Genomic DNA, 25,033 nt, shown 5'->3' with positions numbered 1-25,033 from the left:
AGATGTACTGCTAAACAGTACCAGAAGAAAGCTTACTGTTATCTAGTAACTTGTGACTATCTGCTATATATTAAGAAATTTAGGCAAGTTTAATAAATTTGCACCTAACTTCCTGAATGGGTAATAAAACTTTTAGAAGAAACCTGGAAGATAAAAAAAGCACTGGGAAGGGATGCCTGGGTCACTCAGCCATTTAAGCATCTGACTTGATTTTGGTTCATCTCATGGCTCATGAGATTGAGCCCTGTGTCAGGCTCTGTGCAAAGCCTGCTTGGGATTCTCTCTCCTCTCTCTCTCTGCCCCTTCTCTGCTCATGCTCTCTCAAAATAAATAAACATCTTTTTTTTTTTAAAAACACACTGGGAAAATGTGTTTAATAGCTGATTAAAAAGAGATACTAAGAAAGACTGTGTATCCTGATAGGGACACATATCCTGAAGTTGGAGATGTTTAGGATTTGGAGAACTAGATCAATCAATTAAAAAAAAAGAAAAAAGCCACCTGTCTAAAGAAACTTAAAAATAAGAAAACAAAATTGTTTATATTTACACACAAATTTACCATTTCCAGCTCTCCTCATTCCTGAGTTTCTCTTTGTTATCACTTTGCTTCAGCTTGTTTTACTTTTTATATGAAAAACTCTATTTTACCTAAAAAAAAAATAGGGCCAAGGGCTTTACTTTGAGTATGGAATATTTGTAGTTTCATACTCTCTTTTTATTCATAAACTGCACATATGATGAATTACTGAAAAGTTAATTTTTTTTAAAGCAAGAATTTCCAGGGGCACCTGAATAGTTCAGTCAGTTAAGTGTCCAACTTTGGTTCAGGTCATGGTCTCACATTTCACGGGTTCAGGCCCCACATTGGGCTCTGTCTGTGCTGACAGCTCAAAGCTTGGAGCCTGCTTCAGATTCTGTCTCCCTCTCTCTCTCTCTGCCCGTCTTCTACACATACTCTGTCACTGTCTCTCTTTCTCAAAAATAAATACAGAATTTAAAAAGAAGCAGCATGAATTTCCATATATTTGCCATGCAGTCTTTTTTTAAATTATAACTTTATAGAGGTATAATTAATGTAAAAAAATTAGATGTTATTTAATTTTTATAAGACATATGTATTTTGTCATTTGGAACTTTTAGTCATACTTCCCAACCACTGGGGAGTGGTGGGGGCCTGGAGGTTGAATCAGTTGATGGCAGTGACTTAGTCAGTCATGAATGTTCAGTGAAACCTTCATACAAATCAAAAAGGACTGGTTCAGAGAGATTGGTGAACCCAAGGAAAGTAACATACCTAGAGAGGGCATGAAAGCTCTGTGCCCTTCCCCCTTCCTTGCTCTGTATATCTCTTCATCTGGCTATTGATTCACATCTTTTATCATATCCTTTAATTAATTGGTTAACATGAGTAATTGTTCCCCTGAGTTTTATGAGCCACTCTTGCATACTAAAAGAATGTAAGGAGGATGTGGTTGGAACCTCTACTCTGTAGCCCATGAGTCACAAGCTCAGGTAATTAAAAGCTTGGGACTTATGATTGGCATTTAAAGTGGGGGATAGAAAGCAGTCTTGAGGGACTGAGCTCTTAACCTATAAGAGTCTGATGCTGTGTCCTAGTACATAGTGTCAGAACTGAGTTGTATTTTCAGAAACCAGTAGGTGTTGTTGGTTTGAGTTCATGCAGGCAAAAACCTATGCCCCATGTTCACATTGGGTCCAGCAACCCAAAAAGAGTTTGTGTCAGATACAGTTGAGTGCCTAAGTTGATGAGTTTTGACATACGTACACCTGTAGAACTACCACAACCAAGATAATGAATGTATCCATCATCCTCAAAAGTTTTCTCTTCCCACTTTGTAATTCCTCCCTGTCTTCCTTTCTTCCAGTCTCCCCCTCCGCCCCAGAATCAAGTCAGTTATCAATTTGCTGTTTACAATTTTTAGGATTTCATAGGAATGGAATTAAACAGTATGTGCTCCTGATTTTTGTTGTTGTTTTCATCTGACTTTTTTCACTAAGCCTAATTAGTTTTTATAAATTTTAGTAAGTTTTTCACAGATGCCATTTTATCAGGTTGAGGACATTTCCATTCTATTCCTAGTTTTCTGAGACTTTTTTTATTAGAAATGGATCTTGGATTTTGTGAAATACTTTTCTAACATCTGTGGAGATTGGTATATACAGTTTTTCTTTTTTAAGACTGTTAATGTGAATTAAATTGATTTAAAAATGTTAGCCTTAAATTCTTTGCTAAAACCCACATAGTCTTGATAACTAAATAAATTTAGATAACTGCTAAAATTTTCCTAAGAATTGTACTTCTGTATTCAAGACAGATCTATATGGATTTTTTTAATTGTTTTTTTTTTATTTGAGAGAGAGAAGAGAGTACATGCGTCAGCGAGGGAAAGGGGTGTGGGGCAGAAGGAGAGAGAATACCAAGCAGGCGCCACACTCAACAGGGAGCCTTGACACAGGGCTTGATCCCACGGCCCTGGGATCATGACCTGAGCCAAAATCTAGTCAGACACTCAACCAACTGAACCACCTAGGCTCCCCAAGAGAGATGTGTATCTCTTAGCTTTTGATTTTGTTGAATGTCTCAGTCTGCTTTTGGTACCATGGTAATGCTGGCTTTGTTGAATGAGTTGCATTGTATTATCTTCTTTTTAATTATCTGGAAGAGTATTGTTACTATATTTTTTTCACATAGGCATTATACCATTGAGACTCAATGTTTTCTTTGTAGGGATATTTTTAATCACAAATTAAATTTCTTTAATAGATCTGTCTTTTCAGTTTATATCTTAACAAGAAAATGATACATTGATCTGTGTTGTTGAATTCTATTCAACAAGATCAGCAAAAAGTTATTTATAAAATATTGTTGGTTTCATATCTGTCTCTTGTATCAATTGTATTTATTTTTCTTAAAAAATGAGATTTTAATTACATTGAACTATATTATTTTTCTATTTTCTATCACATTGATTTCTGCACTTTTATTTATTTCCTTTTCTCTGCTTGCTTTGGGTTTCATTTCCTCTGTTCTTTAGCTTCTCAAGGTAGAAAGTGGGGTAATTGATTTGAGACCTGTTTTTAACAGTAAAATTTACTGCTATAAATCTCTCTTAGTACTGCTTTAGCTGTATCCTGTAAATTTGGATATATTGTGTTTACATTTTCAGTCAGCTCAGAATACTTTCTGATTTCCTTTTTGACTTGTTTCTTTGACAAAAAGAAAGTATTTAGTTACAAATATCTGAGAACTTTCTGTTATTGATTTCTAATTTAATTCCATTTTAGTGAGAGAACATACTTTGTATAATTTGAATGCTTTCAAATTTATTGAATTTTGTTTTATGACCCACAATATGGTCTGTCTTAAGAAATATTTTATTTACTCAGGAAAAATTACATACTGTGCTTTTGTTTTTAGTTCAAAATCTGTTGGTAGTGTTGTTCAGATAATTTCTATCCTTACTGATTTTCTGTTTATTCTAACCAATATTGAGAGAGTTTTTCTAGAAGCTCTTTTGTATTCTTGATACAAGTCCATTATCACATATATGGTCTGCAATTTTTTTTCTTGTTTGTGGCTTTGTTTTCATTTTCTTAATGATACTTTTGAAGAGCAAAAGTTTTCCATTTGAATGAAGTAATTTATTCACTTTTTTTCTGTATACATGCTTTTAATATCTGTGAACATTTTTCCTAACGCCAAATTTTTTCTGTGTTTTATCCTAGAAGTTTAAAGCTTAATTATTTAAGTTAAAATATATGAACTATTGTTTAAAGCTAATTGTTGTATATGTTGTGATATAAGGGTATAAATCCACTTTTTACATACAGGTACTCATTTGTCCAAGCACCATTTGGTTAAATACTAACCTCCTCCAATTGAATTGCCTTGGAGCCTTTTTTCTTTTTTTAAGTAATCTCCACAACCAATGTGGGGCTCGAACTCACGACCCTCCCAGATTAGGTTAAGAGTACCATGCTCTATTGACTGAACCATCCAGGCACCCCTCCTTGGAGCTTTTCTCGAAAACCAAATGAACATGAATTCCAAGATCAATTTCTGGATTTTTCTAATCTGTCTGTCCTTACACCCATACCGTCTGTATTGATTGAAGCTCTGAGATACAATTGATGGAGAACATGTAAGTTTAAATTGTACAGTACGATGATTTGATTCACATATATGATGTGATTACCACAATAATGTTCTTCACACCTCAGTTATAGCACGTAAGCACCTTTTTTGGTGTGGTGGTGATTACATTTAAGATTTATTCTCTTAGCAGCTTCCAAGTATGTAATAAATACAGTTTTGTTAACTAGTCACAATGCTGTACATTCGATCTCCAGAACTTACTCGTCTTATACTGGAAGTTTGTACTCTTTGACCAACATCTCTCCATTTCTCTCACTCCCCAGCCTCTAGCAACCACCATTCTACTCTATTTCTTTGAGTTTAGCTTATTTAGATTCCATGTGTAAGTAGAACATACTTATTTGTCTTTTAGAGTACCTTTAAAATATTAGGTTGTATTAAATCCTTCTACTTTGTTCTGTTTCAAAATTGTGTTACAATTATAGATTTTTGTATTTCTATGTAAGTTTTAGGGTCAGCATGTCAACTTTTTAAGAATGTTTATTTATTTTGAGAGAGAGAAAGACATTGTAAGCAGGGGCGTGACAAAGAGAAAGCAAGAGAATCCAAGCAGGCTCTGCACTGTCAGCACAGATAACCAATGCAGGGCTTGTTCTCATGAACTGTGAGATCATGACCTGACCCAAAACCAAGAGTCAGATGCTTAACCAACTAAGCCAGCCAGACGCCCCCAGCTTGTCAATTTTTACATAAAAGTTTGCTGTACTTCTGATGGAGAATATAATTCTGTAGACCAATTTAGAGAGAATTGCATTTTTCACAGTATTGAATCTTCCAATCTATAGATTGTTATCTCTGCTTGTTTAAATATTCTTTAATTTCTCTTAGCTGTTTTTCATTTTTCAAGTACAAGTCTTACACTACTACTTCTGTTAAATTTTTTCCTAAGTGTTTTCATTTTTTATTCTATTGTAAATGAAATTGTTTTCTTAATTTATATTTTAGATTCTTCCTTACTAATGTATAAAAATAGTGATTTTTTTTTATTCCTGCAGAATTACAGGATACTTCATTTGTTCTATAGTTTTGAGATTTTATTTTTGTAGGTTATTAAGGATTTTCTACAAACGTATCATATCATGTGAATAAAGACTGTTTCTTTCTATCTAAGTCTAAATACTTTCTATTTCTATGTCTCTTCCTTTTTTTTTTTTTTTTTTTTTTTTTTTTTTTTTTTAGCCTTATTGCACTGGCTATAGTACTTCACTACAAAACTGGGTAAAAGTAGTAACAGAGGACAGCTTTCCTTTTTTCCTAATCTTAAGGGGTAAACAGCCTTTAATGTCATTAACTATTAAGTTTTATATTGATACTCTTTAGTTGGATGAGGAAATTACCATCTAACGTTATTTCATTTGTTGTTTTTATCATGATTTACTGATTGATTTTATTTTTTTCTGTTTCAGTAAAGATGAAAGTACAGACTTTTTCCTTTATTCTGTTAAGATAGTGTATTATATTCATTGATTTCCAGATATTAGAGCACTTTTGCATTCTGGGAAAAATTCTACATGATCATGATATATAATCCTTTTACATGGTGCTGGATCCAGTTTGCTAGTATTTTGTTAAGGATTTTTGTGTCTCCTCTCATGGGGGTTAGGCATTAATCTGGTGACTGGCCTCATGGAATACTCTGGGAAGTGTTCCCTTCTGCTCTGTTTTCTGAAAGTTTGTGAAAGATTGATATTAGGTCTTTTTTTATTAATTTGATAGAATTCACTAGTGAAGCCCTTTAGGCCTAGCTGGTTTTTTTGGATGAAGATTGTCATTTACTGATTAAATATCTTTTTACATATTTTTCTTGGTTTTTCTGTTATTGACTCATTATCGTAATTTAGGTCTTTCAGACAATATGTCCATTTCACGTATATTGCAGATTTGATGGCATAGTGTGGCTTGTAATATTTCCTTGCAATCCTTTCTATTTCTGTAGGATTGGCAGTGATGTCTATTTGATTTTTGTTTGTATTTGTATCTTTCTTTTTTGTCTTAGTCCAGCTAAAGGTTTATCTGTTTTACTGATCTTTTCGAAGATTGAACTTTTGGTCTCATTGACATTATTTATGTATTTTTTATTTCATTGATTTTTGCTTTATTCCTGATTTTCTTCTCTCTGATTGCTTTAGTTTCATTCATCTCTTTCTGGTTTCTTAAGGTAGAAACTAGAGGCTACTGATCTTGTATCTTTCTTCCTTTCTTATCTAGCCTTTTAAGCTATAAATTTCCCGCAAAGCACTACTTTAGTGACATACTAGGACTTTTGATATGCCATATTTTAATTTTCATTCCATAAAAATCATTTCCTTATTTCTGTATTGTGATTTCTTCTTTGACTCATGTGTTAAGTCTTCTGTTTAATTTTCACATATTGGGAGATTTTCCATTAATTTCTATTGTTACTTTCTAATTTACCTCTGTTGTGGTTATTAAGTATACTTGAAGTGATTTCAATTATTTTACACTTAACAGGACTTGTTTTCGCCCATCCATTTTAATAATTGAAAAAAAAGTTCCATGTCAAAATGCCATAGGTTTCTGTTGTTTTAACTCAAAGATTGACAACTTTTAAAATTAAAAAAAAAAATTTTTTTTTTTTTAAATTTCTGAGAGAGAGAGACAGCGTGAACAAGGGAGGGTCAGAGAGAGAGGGAGACACAGAATCCAAAGCAGTCTCCAGGCTCTGAGCTAGCTGTCAGTCCGCACAGAGCCCAAGGTAGGGCTCAAACCCACGAACCATGAGATCATGACTTGAGCTCAAGTCAGATGCTTAACCTACTGAGCCACCCAAGGCATCCCATGACAATTTTTTATGAATAAATGCTTCTCAATTCTTTTGGTTGACTGCCAGAAAACTAAAATGATTGTTTTTGTCTTAGTTGTTTTTTTGGGGCAGAACGTTTCACAACCACTCACTCACCTGTTGCCTCACATTCATTTTTAAAAGGTATTCTCTCTTGTTAATGGAATTCTAGGTTACATTTTGGGATTTTTTTAGCACTTTAAAGGAATTGATCCATTCTCTTTGGTTTCCATTGTTTCCAATTAGAAAGAAATCTACTGTTGTTCTTTTCTTACATATTTTATAGTTAATTTATCTTTTTGTTCTGTTTGTATTGAAGTTTTTTTTTTTGCTTTCAGTATTTTATTTTATTTTTTTACAAATAGATTATTGTCAAATTAGTTTCCACATAACACCCAGTGCTCATCCCCACAAGTGCCCTCCTCCATGCCCATCCCCCCTTCCCCCCCACATCCATCAGTCCTCAGTTTCTGTCAGCATTCAAGAGTCTCTCATGGTTTGCCTCTCTCTCTTTCCCCCACCATTTCCGCCCTTCTTCTCCCCCTTGTTCCTCCGTCAAGTTCCTCCTAATCCTCCTATACGTGCAAACATATGATATTTGTCCTTCTCTGCCTGACTTATTTCGCTCAGCATAACACCCTCAAGGTCCATCCATGTTGCTACACATGGCCAGATTTCATTGTTTCTCATTGCCATGTAGTATTCCATGGTATAGATAAACCACATCTTCTTGATCCATTCATCTGTTGATGGACACTTAGGCTCTTTCCATGTTTTAGCTATTGTGGAGAGTGCTGCTATGAACATTGGGGTCCATGTGCTCCTATGCCTCAGCATTTCTGTATCCCTTGGGTAAATTCCTAGCAGTGCTATTGCTGGGTCCTAGGGGAGTTCTATTGTTAGTTTCCTTAGGAACCTCCACACTGTTTTGAAGAGTTTTCTCTCTACAACTAGTTTTAACCAGTTCTCTTGCAATGTTCTTTGCTGCCATTTTCTTAATGTTTCTTTTATCTCTTCCATGCTCTCCTCAAACATACATACTTGTTGTAACAGCTGTTTGAATATTTTTGTAAATACTCATCTATGTTCTTAAAATTTTTAACATTTATTTCTGAGAGACAGAGCATGAGTGGGGGAGGGGTACCGAGAGAGGGAGATACAGAATCCAAAGCAGGCTTCAGGCTCTGAGCTGTCAGCACAGAGCCTGATGCGGGGCTTGAACTCACAAACCAGGAGATCATGATCTGAGCCGTAGTTAAATGCTTAACTGACTGAGCCACCCAGGCCCCCCTCTACTGTTTTCTTAGACATGATTATCTGTGATCCTTATTTTTAAGATTTGTTAAATGGGCCAGAGCAGTATTTTGTCTAAGACTAATTTCCTCCCAATACTAAGATAATGGCATTTTCTGAACTGAACTCTACTCTGAACTCTAGCCCTGTGAAATACAAGGTTTTTCTGCTCTCCCTCATTGGAATACAAAATACTGGAAGCCCTGAATGGGCTGTCTCCTCTTCCCATTCTTTTCCCGGCCTTGGGTGGTTTGTTCGTGTGTGTGTGCTCTTTAGTACTCATCTGATGAGGTAATATGGTCTTTGTGCAGATCTTCAGAGTATACTCTGTATGTCCATCTCTCCTCTGGTACTGTGCTTTGTAAAAATCATGCCATTTTGGCCTCTAGAGTCCCAACTCTTTATCCTCAACTCAGGGATATATCCAGGCTCTGCCTAAGTTCCTCTGCCAAATACTGCTACCTGACAGACACCAATCTGGTGCATTCTGAATTACCTATTTATTACCCTCTATCAAAGATTACTGTCCTGCTCTGCCTGATAGCCAACATCTAAAAATCATTATTTTATATGTTTTATGTGGTTTTTTTGTTTTTTCAAGTAGGTATATAAATCCTTTCCATCATTACTCAGCCATGCAATCTTGAATACAGAATCCATATTACTTTTTATTATTTTACCTTTGTCTTCAAGGCTAACATTATGTAGTTTTTATTTTAGAGGTTCACCCTTATTGAGTCTCACCAAAGCTTCAACCAGTCATTCTCATAGAAACAATTCTTTGATTTTCTGTTACTTTATTGTTTTTTTAATAAACTAGTATTCACCTGTCACAGCTTACTTTTGATACATGAAAATTTCATCTGTGCAAAACAGAATTACAAACAGTTGAGAATGTGACCTGCTTTCCAAAGTTATCAGTAGTGATACCAATCATTGATTTTTCCAGAAATACTGCTTAATCTAATTTATTAAGGGGTAATGTTACCGCATGTATGTACTAGGAATAGAAGGTGCTTGGCAGTGATGGCACTTTAATGCTTTGAGTCTCACCTGCTACCTTAATGTCAAAAAAACATTGAATATTAATCTATATGCTGCTAGATCTAACTACTAGTTTATAGGAGATAATGGAAAATAGAAGAGGATTTTATACTACTCTGTCTTCATGGTATCATTCTAGTTCAGAATGTAATAAATTATGCAGACCAAAATGACCCATTTCCTTCAACAAATAAATGGCATATAATAAGAACAAATAAGTATAAAAACACAATATAGGGGCACCTGGATGGCTCAGTCGGTTAAACATCCGACTTCAGCTTAGGTCATGATCTCACAGTTCGTGGATTAGAGCCCCACCTTGGGCTTTGTGCTGACAGCTAGCTCAGGGCCTGGAGCCTGCTTCAGATTCTGTGTCTCCCTCTCTCTCTGACCCTCCCCTGTTCACACTGTCTCTCTCTCTCTCTCTCAGGAATAAATAAAAATTTTTTAAAAATGTTTAAAAAACACAGTATAAAATGTTCGATATGAAAAATATACTCATGATATAGATAGTGAACAAGATATACTCTAGACTGTTGAAACGATAATTAGTGAATTAGAATATAATACTGAGGAATTAACTGCAGCAAAGGAGATACAGAATAACATTTCTAATACATCAGGGATTGTTTGAGAGGCTTCATAAGTCCTTTACCTAGGTTTCCAAAAGAAGAGAGAAGTATTGGAAAGCAGTTGTATTGAGATAAGTGAAATTTTATAAAATCAGTTAAAATAGAATCATCAGATTGGAAAGACTTAATGAATGTTGAGTAGGTTAAGAAAAATATTTCACTTTTGATCATACCATAGTCAAAGTGCATAACATGAAAGATTATGAGAAAGTCTTAAAAGCAAACAAAAAAGAAGACTCTTATTTCAGTGATGGGAGAGTTAATACACCATAAGAACAAACTCCTGGAAGAGGAAGTTACGAAGAAGGATTGCAACAATTTGAAAGGACAAAATGGATGTCTTCTGTTTTCTAGGTCTCTTTCCCCTTTTTATACTATAGTGAAACATGTTATAATACGGTTTTCAGAGCTGTTCTTACAAAATACTGTGTTATGATTTATTATGAGCAAATTGCCATCTGTTTAAAATTTTAGTTGTCTTCCTAATATCTTTTTACATTTCTTTCTAATGTTTGTTTATTTTTTTAGAGAGAATGAGCGCGTGCGAGTTGGGGAGAGGCAGAGAGAGAGGGACACATACAATTGGAAGCAGGCTCCAGGTTCTGAGCTGTCAGCACAGGGTCCATGCAGGGCTCAAACCGATGAACCACAGGATCATGACCTGAGCCCAAGTCAGATACCTAACCTCCTGAGCCACCCACACCCCATAATATTTCATTTTTTACCTACCCTGTGTGTCAGGTTGATAGTTAAAATGTGAATATAAATTAAGATTATTGTTCTTAAAAGTTAATCTATTCTTTACATTCAACTTTTAATCTTATGCCTTAAACTTCTGTTAATAGTAATATACTGAGTGATGCAGGTAGCAGATAGCCATATCACCTGCTCTATATGAAACTCTCAGCAATGCTGTGCCTTTCATTTTGTCACTCTTCACTAATGGATAATGAAATAAAAAAGAGATGAAAAATACTTCCAATTTATAAAACTGTTTTATTTCTAATGTGTTTTAAATAGCTCTGATCATCTTGAAATAATTAAGTGAAAACTTTGGATTTAACTACCAGAGAGTTGTAGCTCTTCAGGTCTGCTTTTAAACATTACTGCTTCACAGAATCCTTCCTTTAACCTGTCTTCACCCTTCTAACATTTTTGTGTGCTTCTGTGCTCCCTGTACTGCCCTTTAGTAACATTTATCATTTACTTAGATAATTTATTTTAATCATCTTTCTGTAAGTTAAGGTCTTTATTAAGTTCTTGTTCTCAGTCTAATAAAGGATACAGTATGACTTTTAAGTAATTCTTCAGCTGTTCCTTTCTCCCTTGGGCTATTTTTATTTAATTCTCTGAGTTCTATTTTGGAAAATATAATTTTTTTAGCCAAATATTAGAGACAAAATTGTTTGAGACATGAATTCATTTTGTGCTACAATTTAGATACCAGCCTTCTTGGAATTTGTAATTATTTCTCACTCTGGAGCGCTCGTGAGATTCCTTGTACATGAGAGATAATTGTAAGTGTCATAAAGCCTGTATTAGCCAAGAGTTATTCTCCAAAATTTATATTGCAGTCATTTTAATTTAGTCTACTTCCTTACTGGGAAAGCATCTGTAAGAGTAGTACAAGAAACATTTCATTAAATTCACTGGTTTTAAATTTCATTTTGTTGTAAGCAGAAAATAATTTGGATTCCATCTACCAAGAAAGCAATTCAAAATGAAAACTTTAAAGTACAGATATTAAAGAGTCACATCTCTCATAAAAGCACAGTAACTCTGAGGATCAGTAAATTAGATAAGTTTTTCATAGAAATGAACATAAATCTTTTTTTTTGGCACTGTGAAATAGTTATAACAAAGGATCCAATACCACAGAATTGTTATTTTCTAGGTTTTGTTTTTCTTTTTGAGTTCAAAAGTAAAGTGTATCTTGACTTCAAGTTTAGTTGTTCATTTCAGAGCTGTAATACCAGAATTAAGAAAATTAATTAAATGTCCTGATTGTCTTTACACCTTCCCCTCATTGTACTTTTTTACTTCTTTAATCTTTGCTTTGGAAACTCCCAAACATCTTCATATAAACATTACTTTCTTTCTTTCTTTTTTTTTTTTTTTTTTTAAATTTTAATGTTTACTTTTGAGAGAGAAAGAGAGAGCATAAATGGGGTAGGGGCAGAGAGAAAGAGGGAGACACAGAATCTGAAGCAGACTCCAGGCTCTGAGCTGTCAGCACAGAGCCCAATGTGAGCCTCAAGCCCATTAGCCAGGGGATCATGACCTGAACTGAAGTCAGACACCTAACCGACTAAGCCAACCAGGCACCCCTAAACATTACTTTTCTAAATGGATTGAGGGTGTTGCAAATAGAGATTAACGTATTAAAAAGAATTTTAAAATGAAAATCTGGGATTAATGGAATGAATATTAATTAATATTAATTTAAAAACATACTGTATTTTTATCGTTCACTTCATCTACTCAAATGTTAGTTCATGTAGGGCAAGAAAGCTGTATTTGGTAATAAGAGGATATGACACAACTAACATTACAGGAGCTTGAAAGAATACTTAGTATTGTTATTAGAGTAAAATGAAGGCATTGTAAGCATAGAGATGACCACAGACATGTAGATACTGATGCAGTTTAGCTATTTGGACTAAGAAAGACCTCATTCATTGACCAGAGTAGAAGATTGGTTATTGGTATGGGCCTTTGATAATAGTAGAAAGTAATAATATATTTTGTCATGTAACAAACTACCCCAAAACTTGGCAATGTAAAACAACAAACAGTTATTATCTCTTAATTTCTGTAGGTTAGGAATTTGGGAGCAATCTGTGTGGATGGTTTTGGCTTAAGTTCTCTCATCAGATTGTAGTCAAGACTTTGGCTGAGATTGCAGGCGTTTGAAAGCTTGACTGCAATTGGAGTATTTGCTTCTAATATTGCTTACTTACATGGCTGGTGGCAGACGACCCCAGTTACTCACCATATGGAGTTCTCTGTAGGGCAGCTAGTATATCCTCAGGACATGGCTCAGAGAGCGTGGTCTGAGAGGGAGAAGTCACAAAGCAGAAGTTACAGTCTCTTTTGTGACCTAACCATGTATCAAAATCCATCATTTCTACCATACTGTATTTGTTAGAAACAAATTACTAAATAAACCCACAAAGGACATTTACAAAATCTTTTTTAATGTTTATTCATTTTTGAGAGACAGAGATAGAGTGAAGTCAGGGGAGGGACAGAAGGAGAGAAAGACACAGAATCTGAAACAGGCTCCGGGCTCTTGAGCTGTCAGCACAGAACCTGACACGGGGCTCGAACCATGAGATCATGACCTGAACTGAAGTCGGATGCTCCATTGACTGAGCCACCTAGGCACCCCAGATATTAAAAATGCTTAAGTTAAGGTGGGAGAGGTCAGAGTGACATCTGAAATAGACAAGGATTAGGATTCCAAGAAGACGAGTTATATTAAAATGTTGGGAGTGCATGCAGAAAGGATCTGTTTCCAAAAACATAAACTTTTAGGAAAATGGTAAGACTAATAGTCATTAGAAATTAGACTTAGACATAAAGATGGTTATAAAAAGACTCTAAACAAGATTTCTCTTCCGAAAGGTAAGCCGTTATCATCTCTAGCCTTGGGAATTAGACATTTGGGATCTTAATACTAATAGTACTGTTATTGGTAATACCAGTGGTAGTGAATGGAAGAATGATTGAACTGTGTATATATGCAGTTACCATACTTAGTAGTCTCTGTAGTTTTTGGGTTTTTTTCTTTTTAATTTATTTATTTTGAGGGAGGGAGGGAAAGAGAAAGAGAGAAAGTCCCAGGCAGGCTCTGCTTAGCTCTGTGCAGAGCCATACTAAGGGAGCCTGACACAGGACTTTGATCCCATGACAATGAGACCACGACCTGAGCCAGTATCAAGAGTTGGACTATCAAGGGGCACCTGGGTGGCTCAGTCAGTTGAACGTCTGAGTTCGGCTCAGGTCATGATCTCTCAGTCCATGAGTTTGAGCCCCGTGTCGGGCTCTGTGCTGACAGCTCAGATCCTGGAGCCTGCTTTAGATTCTGTGCCTCCCTCTCTCTCTGCCTGCTCATGCTCTGTCTTTCTCTCAAAAATGAATAAATGTTAAAAAAAAATTTAAGAAAAAGTTGGACTATTAAGGGTCTGATGCTCAACCAACTGAGCTACCTAGGAGCCCATAGTCTTTGTAGTTTTTCATTAGCACACCATACCCATACATTTTGTCCTCATGCTGCTTTCCTAATATTGTGTAATAAAAAAAAGTTAACCTGTTTTTTAACTTTGTAGGTTTGAGGGGGGAAGGGTGGTTAGGACTGATTTTTGCAAGGGTAATACAGTGAGAATAAGTGTAACAGATCTTTGGGAAAGTAAAGTGATATGATTTGAATATTTTGCAATGGCTGTTTTATTTTTGCTGTTATCGTTTGTTTTTATTTGGTCAACCCAGTGGAAGACAAAGTGTATGAACTTATAGTTCACAGAGGTGGAAAGTTGGGCAAGGATATGAAACAGTAGTTTATGGAAAAAATTGTTAATATCTAATAATACAAAAGATGTATATTACTCCTTTTCCAGAAATTTCACTTCTAGCTATAAAAACAGTGTCATAGATTTAGATTACCATATCGTAACATCAGATACACAGTAGTTAAAAAAATATTTACTTGCTTTACCACATGTGACACTTTCTAGTATTTTCTAAACCCTTTGTTTTTGTTCACTAAATAAATTTATTTCATAAAGTGCTAATAGGTAGTTATACACTCTTTAAAAATACTACCCTATGTAAACTTTCGTACATGTGCACAAGGAAGCATAGACAAGAATGTTTATGGTATTCATTGTCAATAAAAGCAAAAACCTGTAAACAAATGTCTGCCAATGAGAAAATCATAAATGACTCATAATAATTTCTCCATATACAGAAAGGAAAACTGAACATTTTTGGAGAGGATACCTATAACATGCTATTTATGTAAATTTTTAAAATATGTAAAACTATATATATGAAGTTAAAGCATAAAGATATAGAAGGGAACATTTATGGAAGGTTTAGAAGGTGCCAGACATAGTTCTTATTAAGTGATTTCATTCTCACAGTAACTCTGAGCTCTAAGCTATGTACAGTTTTTACAGTTATCTTAAAAATGATAAAATCTAAGAAAGAGGGAAGTAACTTGCCTAAAACTACATAGCTAGTAAGTAGTGGAGTTAGGACTTGAACTTAGTGTGTCTTGCTCGAGAGTCTGTACCATTAGCCTGTGCAGTAGAATCTCTCCATAAGAAAAACACATTAAAAATATATTAGAAGACTAAAGATTGTGATTCAGTAGTATGGCTTTGAAAGAGGAAATTTCTCACATTTTCATTCTTGAACAATGACAGGGACTTAGAAAGAACTGAGATTTATTAAAGCAGAAATCTAAATACCAGAATTCTGTTTTAGGAATTCTCTTCTGTCACAAAAGAGATACTAAGAAAAGCTCCTGAATAAACATTAAAATTCTAGCTAAATTATTGCTAGATTAACAATTAATTGACAGATGATTGCTGTTTATAAATTGGAGAATTAAAAGTTACCTAAAATTTTAACTTACTTATATATGGTAAATGAGAAACCTTAAAGATCATACTACAAAAGAAAGTTAAGATTTATCTTACTATATTTAATGATTTTTTAAAGCTATAGCTAATAACTTGTTAAAAGATAAGGTAAAAATATTAAAATTGTATTTGTTTGTGGTTCACATTTTAGAGTAGGAAAATCAACCCAGGAGTGTTTAAATGTTTAGATGTTTAAAGTGAGATGAAAAGCCACCTGGGCATGGTGCCAGAAACCTGACTTTTGGTACACTTCACAGTTTAGTTACCAAGATTGTTCCCATTGTGACTAAATGTGAATTATTTGGGAAATTACTTCAGGGTTTTGGTTTTGTAAACTGTTGTACATTTTCAAATTATACAAGCTTTTATAATTTTCCCTTATAGATACTAATTTGTGTTTTGTTCATACTTATTTTCTCTTAATTCAGTAGATGTATGTAGCTTAGAAAGATTCACAATTATTTAGAGAAGCAATTTTTGAGTTCTATATTACCCTGTATTAAGATGATAGTATGCTGGTTTTCTTAGACTTAACAGGTTTCTTGACTCCATAATAGTTGTGAGGCTTTCAGAATGCTCCAAGTTTTCTAGTCCAATGAAAATAGAATCAAAATTAGATGACTTCCAGAAGCATTTTTTATTCAGTTTGGTATTGGCAAATTTTATTTTATAGAAGACATCTAAAAAACAGAATATACTAAAACTGGAGGATTTTTGAGAGTGCAGATATAAATACAGTATTAGGAATAATGTTAATATTTATTACTTGCTGAAAGTGAGTATGAGGTACATTCTAGCTATGGCTATTAATTTGATGTTTATCTGTTTTCTTCTCCGCTAGTGATGCTATTGCTGAGATTAGAGCCATTTGTATTGAAGAAATTGGAGTATGGATGAAAATGTATAGTGATGCCTTCCTAAATGACAGTTACCTAAAATATGTTGGCTGGACTCTTCATGATAGGGTAAGTTATTGTTTCAGACTTTGATAGAAGATATGCTTGTCTGAGTACTAGAATGTTAGGAATTAAGATGGCATTAGTTGAGTTTTTAAGAATTGTAATAATATGGAAATTTAAGATGATACGCCTAAATAATTGTTCACTTGATGGCCATGATAAAACTTGAGACCTTGGACCATGTGGATATTCTGTCTTAAGTTATACCATCGTAAACCAAGTTGACAACCTAGTACATCTAAAATTTTAAGAGAATATACAATACCAAGAAGCTAATTATAATCTTTTTCTAGCTTGGAATCAAAAGAGATTCCTTGTTTCTCTTAATATACAACAACAAAACACCTTTTTGTTTTGAATTTGTTAAAGTCATACGACAGTATTTTATTAGAGTTGAATAGATTTGTTGGATTTTAGAATATTTGATCTAAAAACCTGTTTTTACTTTTGTGTCCGTAGAAAAGGCTCTCATTTTAAAAGGAATCCCACATTACTGAATATTGAATAAGCAATCCTCAAAATAACCAAGGGGAGGAGTGACAAATTATTGGAATTTTTATATTGAATGACCTGATATTCTATAACTTTAATGGCCAGATATTCACAAATAGAGAAATCTTATGACTGTTTATCTTAAATTTTTAAATGCAATTATATTCTTAGACTTTTAAGACAATTTTGGTAATATTCTAAGACTTATTTTCTATATATTACCATTACTAGCCTGTAGGGCATTTACTTTTTATTTATTTATTTATTTTTTAATGTTTTATTTATTTCTAGGAGAGAGAGAGAGACAGCGTGAGCAGGGGAGGGTCAGAGAGAGAGGGAGTCACAGACTGAAACAGGCTCCAGGCTCTGAGCTGGCAGTCAGCACAGAGCCCGACGCAGGGCTCAAACCCACGAACCGCGAGATCATGACCTGGACGAAAGTCGGACGCTTAACCGACTAAGCCACCCGGGCGCCCCGGGCATTTACTTTTTAAATAAAAGCGTGTTAAATATTACCAAAGATAATTTGAAAACCACAAGATTACATATATTATAATAAAACAGCCAAGGCGAATTTTACAGGCCATTTTTGTTATAAGAAATAGTTCAGAATGTAGGGAGATCATCACAAGTTGGTTGTTCAACCCCACAATTACTAATTTTTAATTGATGATAATAAGTTTTTATCCCCTGCCTTATTTGAATACCCAGTTAGTACACAGTGAATTTAGTCCTGAATATTTATCTTCGCTAGCAATTCAAAATCCTTTTCTCTACATGAATAAATCCCATGTTTGATCCTATGTTCTCTTCTAATCCTCATGTGGAATTTGGGACTTTCACAGCTAAGCCTCATCTCAGGTTTATCCAATTAAATTTTATGCATTGTGAGAGAAAGTAGAATTGTACAGTGTGTCTTCACAAGCATACACACGTGGCTAAATCCAAGACAAACTTTTTAGTAAGACTGAATTTGAAGTCTTGTATTTTTATTTCCCACCACTACCATACCTGTTGTCCTTCTTCTCCTACCTCCTCCTATCTCCCTAATATAGAGTATCCTACTAAATTTGAATAACAGTAAAATTGCCAGTTTTTTTTTTTAATATTTTACTTATTTTTGAGAGAGAGATGGAGACAGCATGAGCAGGGGAGGATCAGAGAGAGAGGGAGGCACAGAATCCGAAACAGGCTCCAGGCTCTGAGCTGTCAGCACAGAGCCCAATGCGGGGCTCGAACCCACGAACCGTGAGACCATGACCTGAGCCGAAGTCGGACGATCAACTGAGCCACCCAGGCGCCCCTAAAATTGCCAGTTTTAACAGAACTTCTGTAGGACTGCACATTCTGAGAAAAACCTATTTGTTGGGGCTTAGCAGAACTCAAACCACCATTATTTTAAAATAAATCCCAAAACCATGTTTATAGAAGTTTTCTGTCCAGATAAAGGAAGAGGTGGGGGAGATTTGTATGTTGTTGNTAGGTAGTAATGACATCTTAACTATATTTATTCTTCCTATCCATGAGCATGGAATGTTTTTCCATTTCTTTGTGTCCTCTTCAATTTCCTTCATAAGTTTTCTATAGTTTTCATCATACAGATCTCTTGTATAAGGATACTGTTTTCAATAGAATGTTTTTATAAACCTCTTTTATCATTTCCAATTACTCTTTTAGAAAAGAATGTAAGTAGTGAGTGAACCCTTCCAAGCTTTCCTTTTTGTTACCCTAATGTCACTGAAATCTTACACTTTTTTCCATCTCAGGGCTATGCTTTCTCCCCTTTTTAAAAAAATTTTAGAAAATTTTTAATGCTTTATCTCTGAGAGAGAGAGACAGAGAGAGACAGCATGAGCAGGGGAGGGTCAGAGAGAGGGGGAGACACAGAATCTGAAACAGGCTCCAGGCCCTGAGCTAGCTGTCAGCACAGAGCCCAACATGGGGCTCAAACCCACGAACCATGAGATCATGACCTGAGCCAAAGTCAGATGCTTAACCGACTGAGCCACCCAGGCGCCCCTAAAAAAAATTTTTTTTAATGTATGTATTTGTTTTTAAGAGAGAGCTTGAGCACACAAGCAGGGGAGGGGGAGAGAGAAAGTCCCAAGTAGGTTTCACACTGGCAGCACAGAGTCTGGTGCAGGCTTCTAACTCACAGACTGCAAGATCATGACCTTTGCCTTTAGAAATCAAGAGTCAGATGCTTAGCCAGTTGAGCCACCCAGGCACCCTTGTTTTCTTTGAAAGTGCTTTTTCTGTAGGCTATGGCCTCTGCCTTCAGACTCGTCCTGTGCCTTTTCAAATGAGCTGATTAAAATTCCTGTCTTTTTTTTAAGATTGCATTTTAATTATAAATTCCATTTTGTGTTTTATTGAGATATAGTTGACATAACATTGTATTAGTTTAAGATGTACAGCATAAAGATTTGATACTCCTATGTCTTGATTTCAGAATATCAGTCCACATTCCTCAATAAGACAAACTTTCTTTTTAATACTGCCAATTTATGTACATTTTTATTATATAAGTTTTGACCAGTAGAAAGACAAGCAGTCTCTGAGGGAGTTATTTATTAGAGATTCAGTTTGTCTTTCTATTGACCAAAACTTATTTCTAAATTCTCTACCCATTGCTTTTTTAGTTCTTTCCTTGATGGGGACACAGAATAGGTCTAATTTAAATACAGCTGTGGTAATCTCTGTGTTCTAGACTAAATATCCAAGTCTCTTTACATTTATGTTCATGACACTACATTACCTTTATCTTTCCTGTACAGTTGTTCAGTATTGCTCTTTATTTTTATTTATTTATTTATTTTTTTGCTTTTAGCTTTCTATAAAATTCTTCTTTCTTGTATATGCTTGATTCCTCATATCAGAATCTCTGTATTGCTTGGATGGGATCTCTTTTAGTCCACCCCATTTCCTCTTCTCTGTATTGACTTATCCCATAGCCTATTTCTTTTAAGTTCACCAAAAGCCTTTTTACCTCTTTATATGTCAAGCAAAATGCTTCTTGATGCCTGTGATCACCAGGGTGGAAATTCAAACACTTATGCCCACTGCATTTTGATACCAGTTTTGCTGAGAAGAAAACAACACGGTCAGGCACTGGATGGAGTGATATTTTACTCACATAAGAGGGGACAGAGCAGTATTGACTTCATTAGTGGGCATTGGTCCTCCAAGGCCAGCAGGTCCAACCAGCAGTCAACACAGGGCAGTTGCCCTGTATGTACATGTACCTCTCTTATGCCACCAAACTAAGAACCATGTTCTCTCCGCTCAGGAGATAGATTTAGTAGTGAGTTTGGCTAGGTGCCCTATGACTCACATGTTAAGCAGAACATGAGGACCCACAATGAGTCTGAAATAGGAAAGATATTCCCACATAAGGCAGTTACCCCAGCACAGGTTGCAAAGACTCATCTCTTGGTAAGGAAATGTTCCAGACCCACCGCCCATTCTTATGTAGCCAAGTAGGGGTCCAAAGACTGGATGCAGAGGACTGCCTTTCCCAGTAGTCCATACCTCACCCCTGCTTGGTCACTGAAGTGGCAGGTAAAGCATATCATATCATGTAGGACTATTGCCGTCTCCAAACCTGAAGACGGAGTTAGGTCCAGTAGGGTCACTGAATAACCTATATGGATATGGATTGCTCATAAAGCTTCCCTGTCATTTGGAGATAGCACTTTACCAGGGTGATTAAGAGAGCCAGACCCAGAAGGATAATCAGGCTTCCCTGGAGGATGGTATTCAACTAGAAATGCCAAGTACGTGGATTAGGCCAAGTAAAGAGGTTAAAAACTAAGTCTGAGGGGACTATGAATGTACAGATAATAACCATCCCATTTGAGTGTGACTGTTCACCATCTCAGTTTTAAGTTGAATTTTTGATGAATGCACACAGATGATTCATGATTGAGGGCTGTCACCACACTGGCTAGTGAGTTCAGTGAGTCTTGTTGATCTTATATGGCCTACACAGTAGCATTCACTATTTCTGCCATGGTTAAGGACATGTTGTATACCATTATTTTAAGGGTTATATACCTATACCCAGTATTAGAATTTGGATAATTGAATGAAACCAGTGGTTAGTTTTTCTTCCCAGGAGGGAACTGTGTACCCCTCTCTGGTATGTTAGCAAAGTGTGTCCTTTCCAGCCCTTTTTGCAGTTCCCAAAATGGTCAGTGAGGCATTAAAAACTTTACCTTGGCCAGGTGGCAATTGTAACCCAGCAGACCCTATCTGCTATGCAGTCAGTAAACCATAGCTTACAGTCAGCAGGCACATTTTTTTATCTTGTGCCCTAGGTAGTTCTAGGAGAGGTCAAAGCATCCCCTATAAGTTCTTTGTGACTTTCTGGTAAGCTGGCTGTTTACTTATGGAGCCTGCTAGTCCCTTGGGATTCTGTCCAGGCCTCATCTTGGGTGTACCATTTCTATTTTACGATTGAACTTCGGTGTGAGCTTTTCTAAATTATTTGTAGGCTTGGTAGTCACCCAAGTGAAAATGGACAGTTCAATTTGTAGTGTTTGTATGTGGCACTCGGAATGTAAGATGATCCATCTCTTTTAGTGCCCAGTAGCAAGCAAGGAAATGTCATTAAAAAGAGATGTATTGGATGGTAGCTTTTGGAATTTTGCAGATCCAGAGTCCAAAAGGCCAGGGCATCCCAATGGCAATTTCCTGCTGCCACAGACCAATCAGTATGGTGGTGGAAACCTGCAGTTCCATCAGTCTAGCAAGTTTCAAAGGTCCCAAAAACTGTGTCTGGGCCATTGCTTTTTGAATAGCTTCCAAGGACTGCTGCTGCAAAGGACTTCATTTAAATTGGTGTTTTAAGCCACTGGGTGGCTCAGCGGGCTGTGTCTGACTCTTGATTTCAGTTCAGGTCATGATCTCATGGTCAAGAAATGGAGCCCAGTATCAGACTCTGTATGGGTGGTAGAGCCTGCTTGAGATTCTGTCTCTCTCTCCCTCTGCCTCTCCCCTATTCGTTTGTGTGCGCACGCACAGGTGCGCGTGATCTCTCTTTTTCTCTCAAAATAAATAAAATTGGCTGCCTTGTGGGTCATTCAATTAAGGAGCCAAGAAAGCACCCTGGTGAGACATATGCTCTTTAATTAATCAAAGAGGCCCACTAGCTGTTGAGCTTCCTTTTTATTAATGGGTGCTGCCAGGGCCTGTATTTTTTGTTTGTCTCTGGGATAGTTCTTTGGTCTCCTACCCAAGTGGCCCCTAATAACTGTACCTGCTATACCAGGCACTGGACTTCCATCTAGTTTTATAGTCATATTGGCAGTAATCATTTCATCAGTGACTAAGTACAGCATTGTAGCCTCATGTTTTTCTGTTAGTCCCACTATTAGAATGTTATTAATATAATGGATAACTAAAATGTCAGTGAGGACTTGGGCTTATTGAAGATCAAGCCCTAGTCAATAATGGCATATAGCAGGAAGTATAGTAAAAAGTGTATGTAGGCTGTTTTGTGTGAATACAAATTGGTCCTGATCCTCATCATACAAAGGGACCGAGTAAAAGTCATTAGCAAGATCAATAACGGTGTACAAGCTTCCCATATGGACTGCCATATTGTGTAATGATGACGATATCAGAGGGCAAAGCTGGAACTTCTTCATTTAACCTATGATAATCTATCAGCCTCCATGCTCTGGAGGCCTTCCTAACTGGTCAGATGGGGCTATTAAATTATGACACAATGGCTCTCAATACCTCTTCTTATCTTAAGTCTTGAATTAACAGAATAATGTCCTTTTCCCCATCATGGATTCAGTATTTTTGTTGAACAGTATGGCGTGTTTTGAGCAACTCTTTAGGTGGCAAGGAATGTACCTGGCCCTTTATGCTTGAGTCTGTCCTTGTTGTGGTGCATACCCCTTGAGGTGGTGATGGCGTTCAGTACTGCACATAGCCAAAATGTTAATAACCTAGTTATGTACTCAGTGGTGGCAACTACAATCATCAGCATACAAAATGGTCCAGACAATACCATCCACAAACACATGTGAATTTACTACTATGAGTAACTACACCCTCCTTAAAACCACCAAAAGCCACTCCTACCCCGATGAGGACCTAAAATTATTGTCATTGGGGTACCAGTATCCAAGGGGCCCCATAGAAGTCTGAATTACACCTCCCCTGTTCATTCTGTCCTGACAGGGGCATAGGGCCTCTAGTTCCAAGTACACACTCAGAGACCTTGGCCCCATCCCTAACTGTACTGAGACATTTGAGTCTACTATCCCCCTTCATCATATATACACGCCAGCTAGGCTTCATAAGGCTCTTCTGGCTCCCATCTACATCTGTCCTTCACTTTCAGAGAATGACTATTTCAACAGTTTTGTTTTCAGCAGCGCCATCAGTGGTTTCACACTAAGTGAAAACACATCTTATTTGAGGCATACAGGCAGCCTGGATCAGGAGACATTTCCTACATGGGACCCCTTTACTTCTCTCAGAGATCAGTTGTGACCCCTAAGACATCATGTGAGTTGGTAGTTGGCATGAGAGCAGGAAGGCAGTGAAGTGTCAGAATATAGTTTACCTACTCTTTTGAGGACCTACCTCACATTTCCACCCTCATCCTTTGGCACCAGCTAATCCTTGTTGTAAGAGAGATAATCCATATCCCATTTGTCCTCCTACTACACTACCACCCCAACTACAGAACTGGCAAATCTTTTCAGTGGGACTGACTAACCCTTTTGTTTCCACCATTTCATGGTGTTTTATTAACAACTCTGGATTTCTTCATAAGGCAGTGTTCCAGGCCCAAGGCCTATTCTTATGCAGCTAAGTTGAGGGTCTAAAGATGGCATGCACAATACTGCCTTTCCAAGGGCACATAACAAGTCCCTTCCAAGATTACTCCCTCTCTTCTTACTAAATGAAAAATAAGAGAAAAAAGAAAAGACATACAAGGGAACTTCTGCAAGTGACAGATATCTTATTGCCTTGATTATAATATCATGCAGGTACATCTATGTCCAGATTCATCGAACAAACATGAAGTTTTTCATGTATTTCTGTTATGTCTCACTAAAACTGTTAGAAATAAAAAAGACTTCCTTCTCTCTACTCTCTTCCACTTGCCACATACAAACACATCCTCTCCTTTTTTTCCTACAATTTATTTATTTTTTATAATTTACATCCAAGTTAGTTAACACATGGTGCAACAGTCATTTCAGGAGTAGATTCCTTAAGCCCTTTACCCATTTAGCCGATCTCACCTCCAACCACCCCTCCAGCAACCATCTGTTATCTATATATAAGAGTCTCTTATGTTTGTCCCCCTCCCTGATTTTGTATTATTTTTGCTTCCCTTCCATTATGTTCATCTGTTTTGTATCTTAAAGTCCTCATATGAGTGAAGTCGTATGATATTTGTCTTTCTCTATTTCTCTTAGCATAATATGCTCTAGTTTCATCCATGTGGTTGCAAATGGCAAGATTTCATTATTTTATTTCGAAAGTTCCATATAGTATTTTATTTATTTATTTATTTATTCATACAAATAGTTTATTGTCAAGTTGGTTTCCATATAACACCCAGTGCTCATCCCCACAAATGCCCTCCTCCATGCCCATCACCCCCTTCCCCCCACACCTATCAGTCCTCAGTTTGTTCTCACCATTCAAGAGTCTCTCATGGTTTTCCTCCCTCCCTCTCCCCCACTATTCCCCCCTTCTTCTCCTCCATGGTCCTCCGTTAAGTTCCTCCTAATCCTTCTATATGTGCAAACATATGATATTTGTCCTGCTCTGCCTGACTTATTTCGCTCAGCATAACACCCTCAAGGTCCATCCATGTTGTTACACATGGCCAGATTTCATTCTTTCTTTTTCCATGTAGTATTCCATCATATAGATAAACGACATCTTCTTCATCCATTCGTCCATTGATGGACACTTAGGCTCTTTCCATGTTTTGGCTATTGTTGA

At 36.2% G+C, this 25,033-nt stretch overlaps 1 protein-coding gene and 1 long non-coding RNA gene across 4 annotated transcripts in view; one reads left to right on the top strand and one right to left on the bottom strand.

Annotated features, from left to right (window-relative positions):
• LOC144221796 (uncharacterized) overlaps positions 1–12,978 on the bottom strand; it is a 59,993-nt gene extending 47,015 nt beyond the window's left edge. Inside the window, exon 1 of the long non-coding RNA XR_013332179.1 lies at positions 12,944–12,978. This is a non-coding gene — a long non-coding RNA (uncharacterized LOC144221796). The remainder of the gene's footprint in view (positions 1–12,943) is intronic.
• Positions 1–25,033, top strand: part of STAG1 (STAG1 cohesin complex component) — a 422,866-nt gene that overhangs the window by 276,261 nt on the left and 121,572 nt on the right. For all 3 annotated transcript variants that reach the window (XM_077752340.1, XM_077752338.1, XM_077752339.1), the window contains exon 10: positions 16,441–16,564. In XM_077752340.1, coding sequence (XP_077608466.1) covers positions 16,441–16,564 — 124 coding nt within the window. The remainder of the gene's footprint in view (positions 1–16,440; positions 16,565–25,033) is intronic.

Source organism: Crocuta crocuta, unplaced genomic scaffold (assembly GCF_008692635.1).
Source record: "Crocuta crocuta isolate KB4526 unplaced genomic scaffold, BGI_CrCroc_1.0 scaffold580, whole genome shotgun sequence".
Taxonomy (NCBI): Eukaryota; Metazoa; Chordata; class Mammalia; order Carnivora; family Hyaenidae; genus Crocuta; species Crocuta crocuta.
Note: the sequence above shows the minus strand (reverse complement) of the source record. Positions and strands in the feature narration are given on the sequence as shown.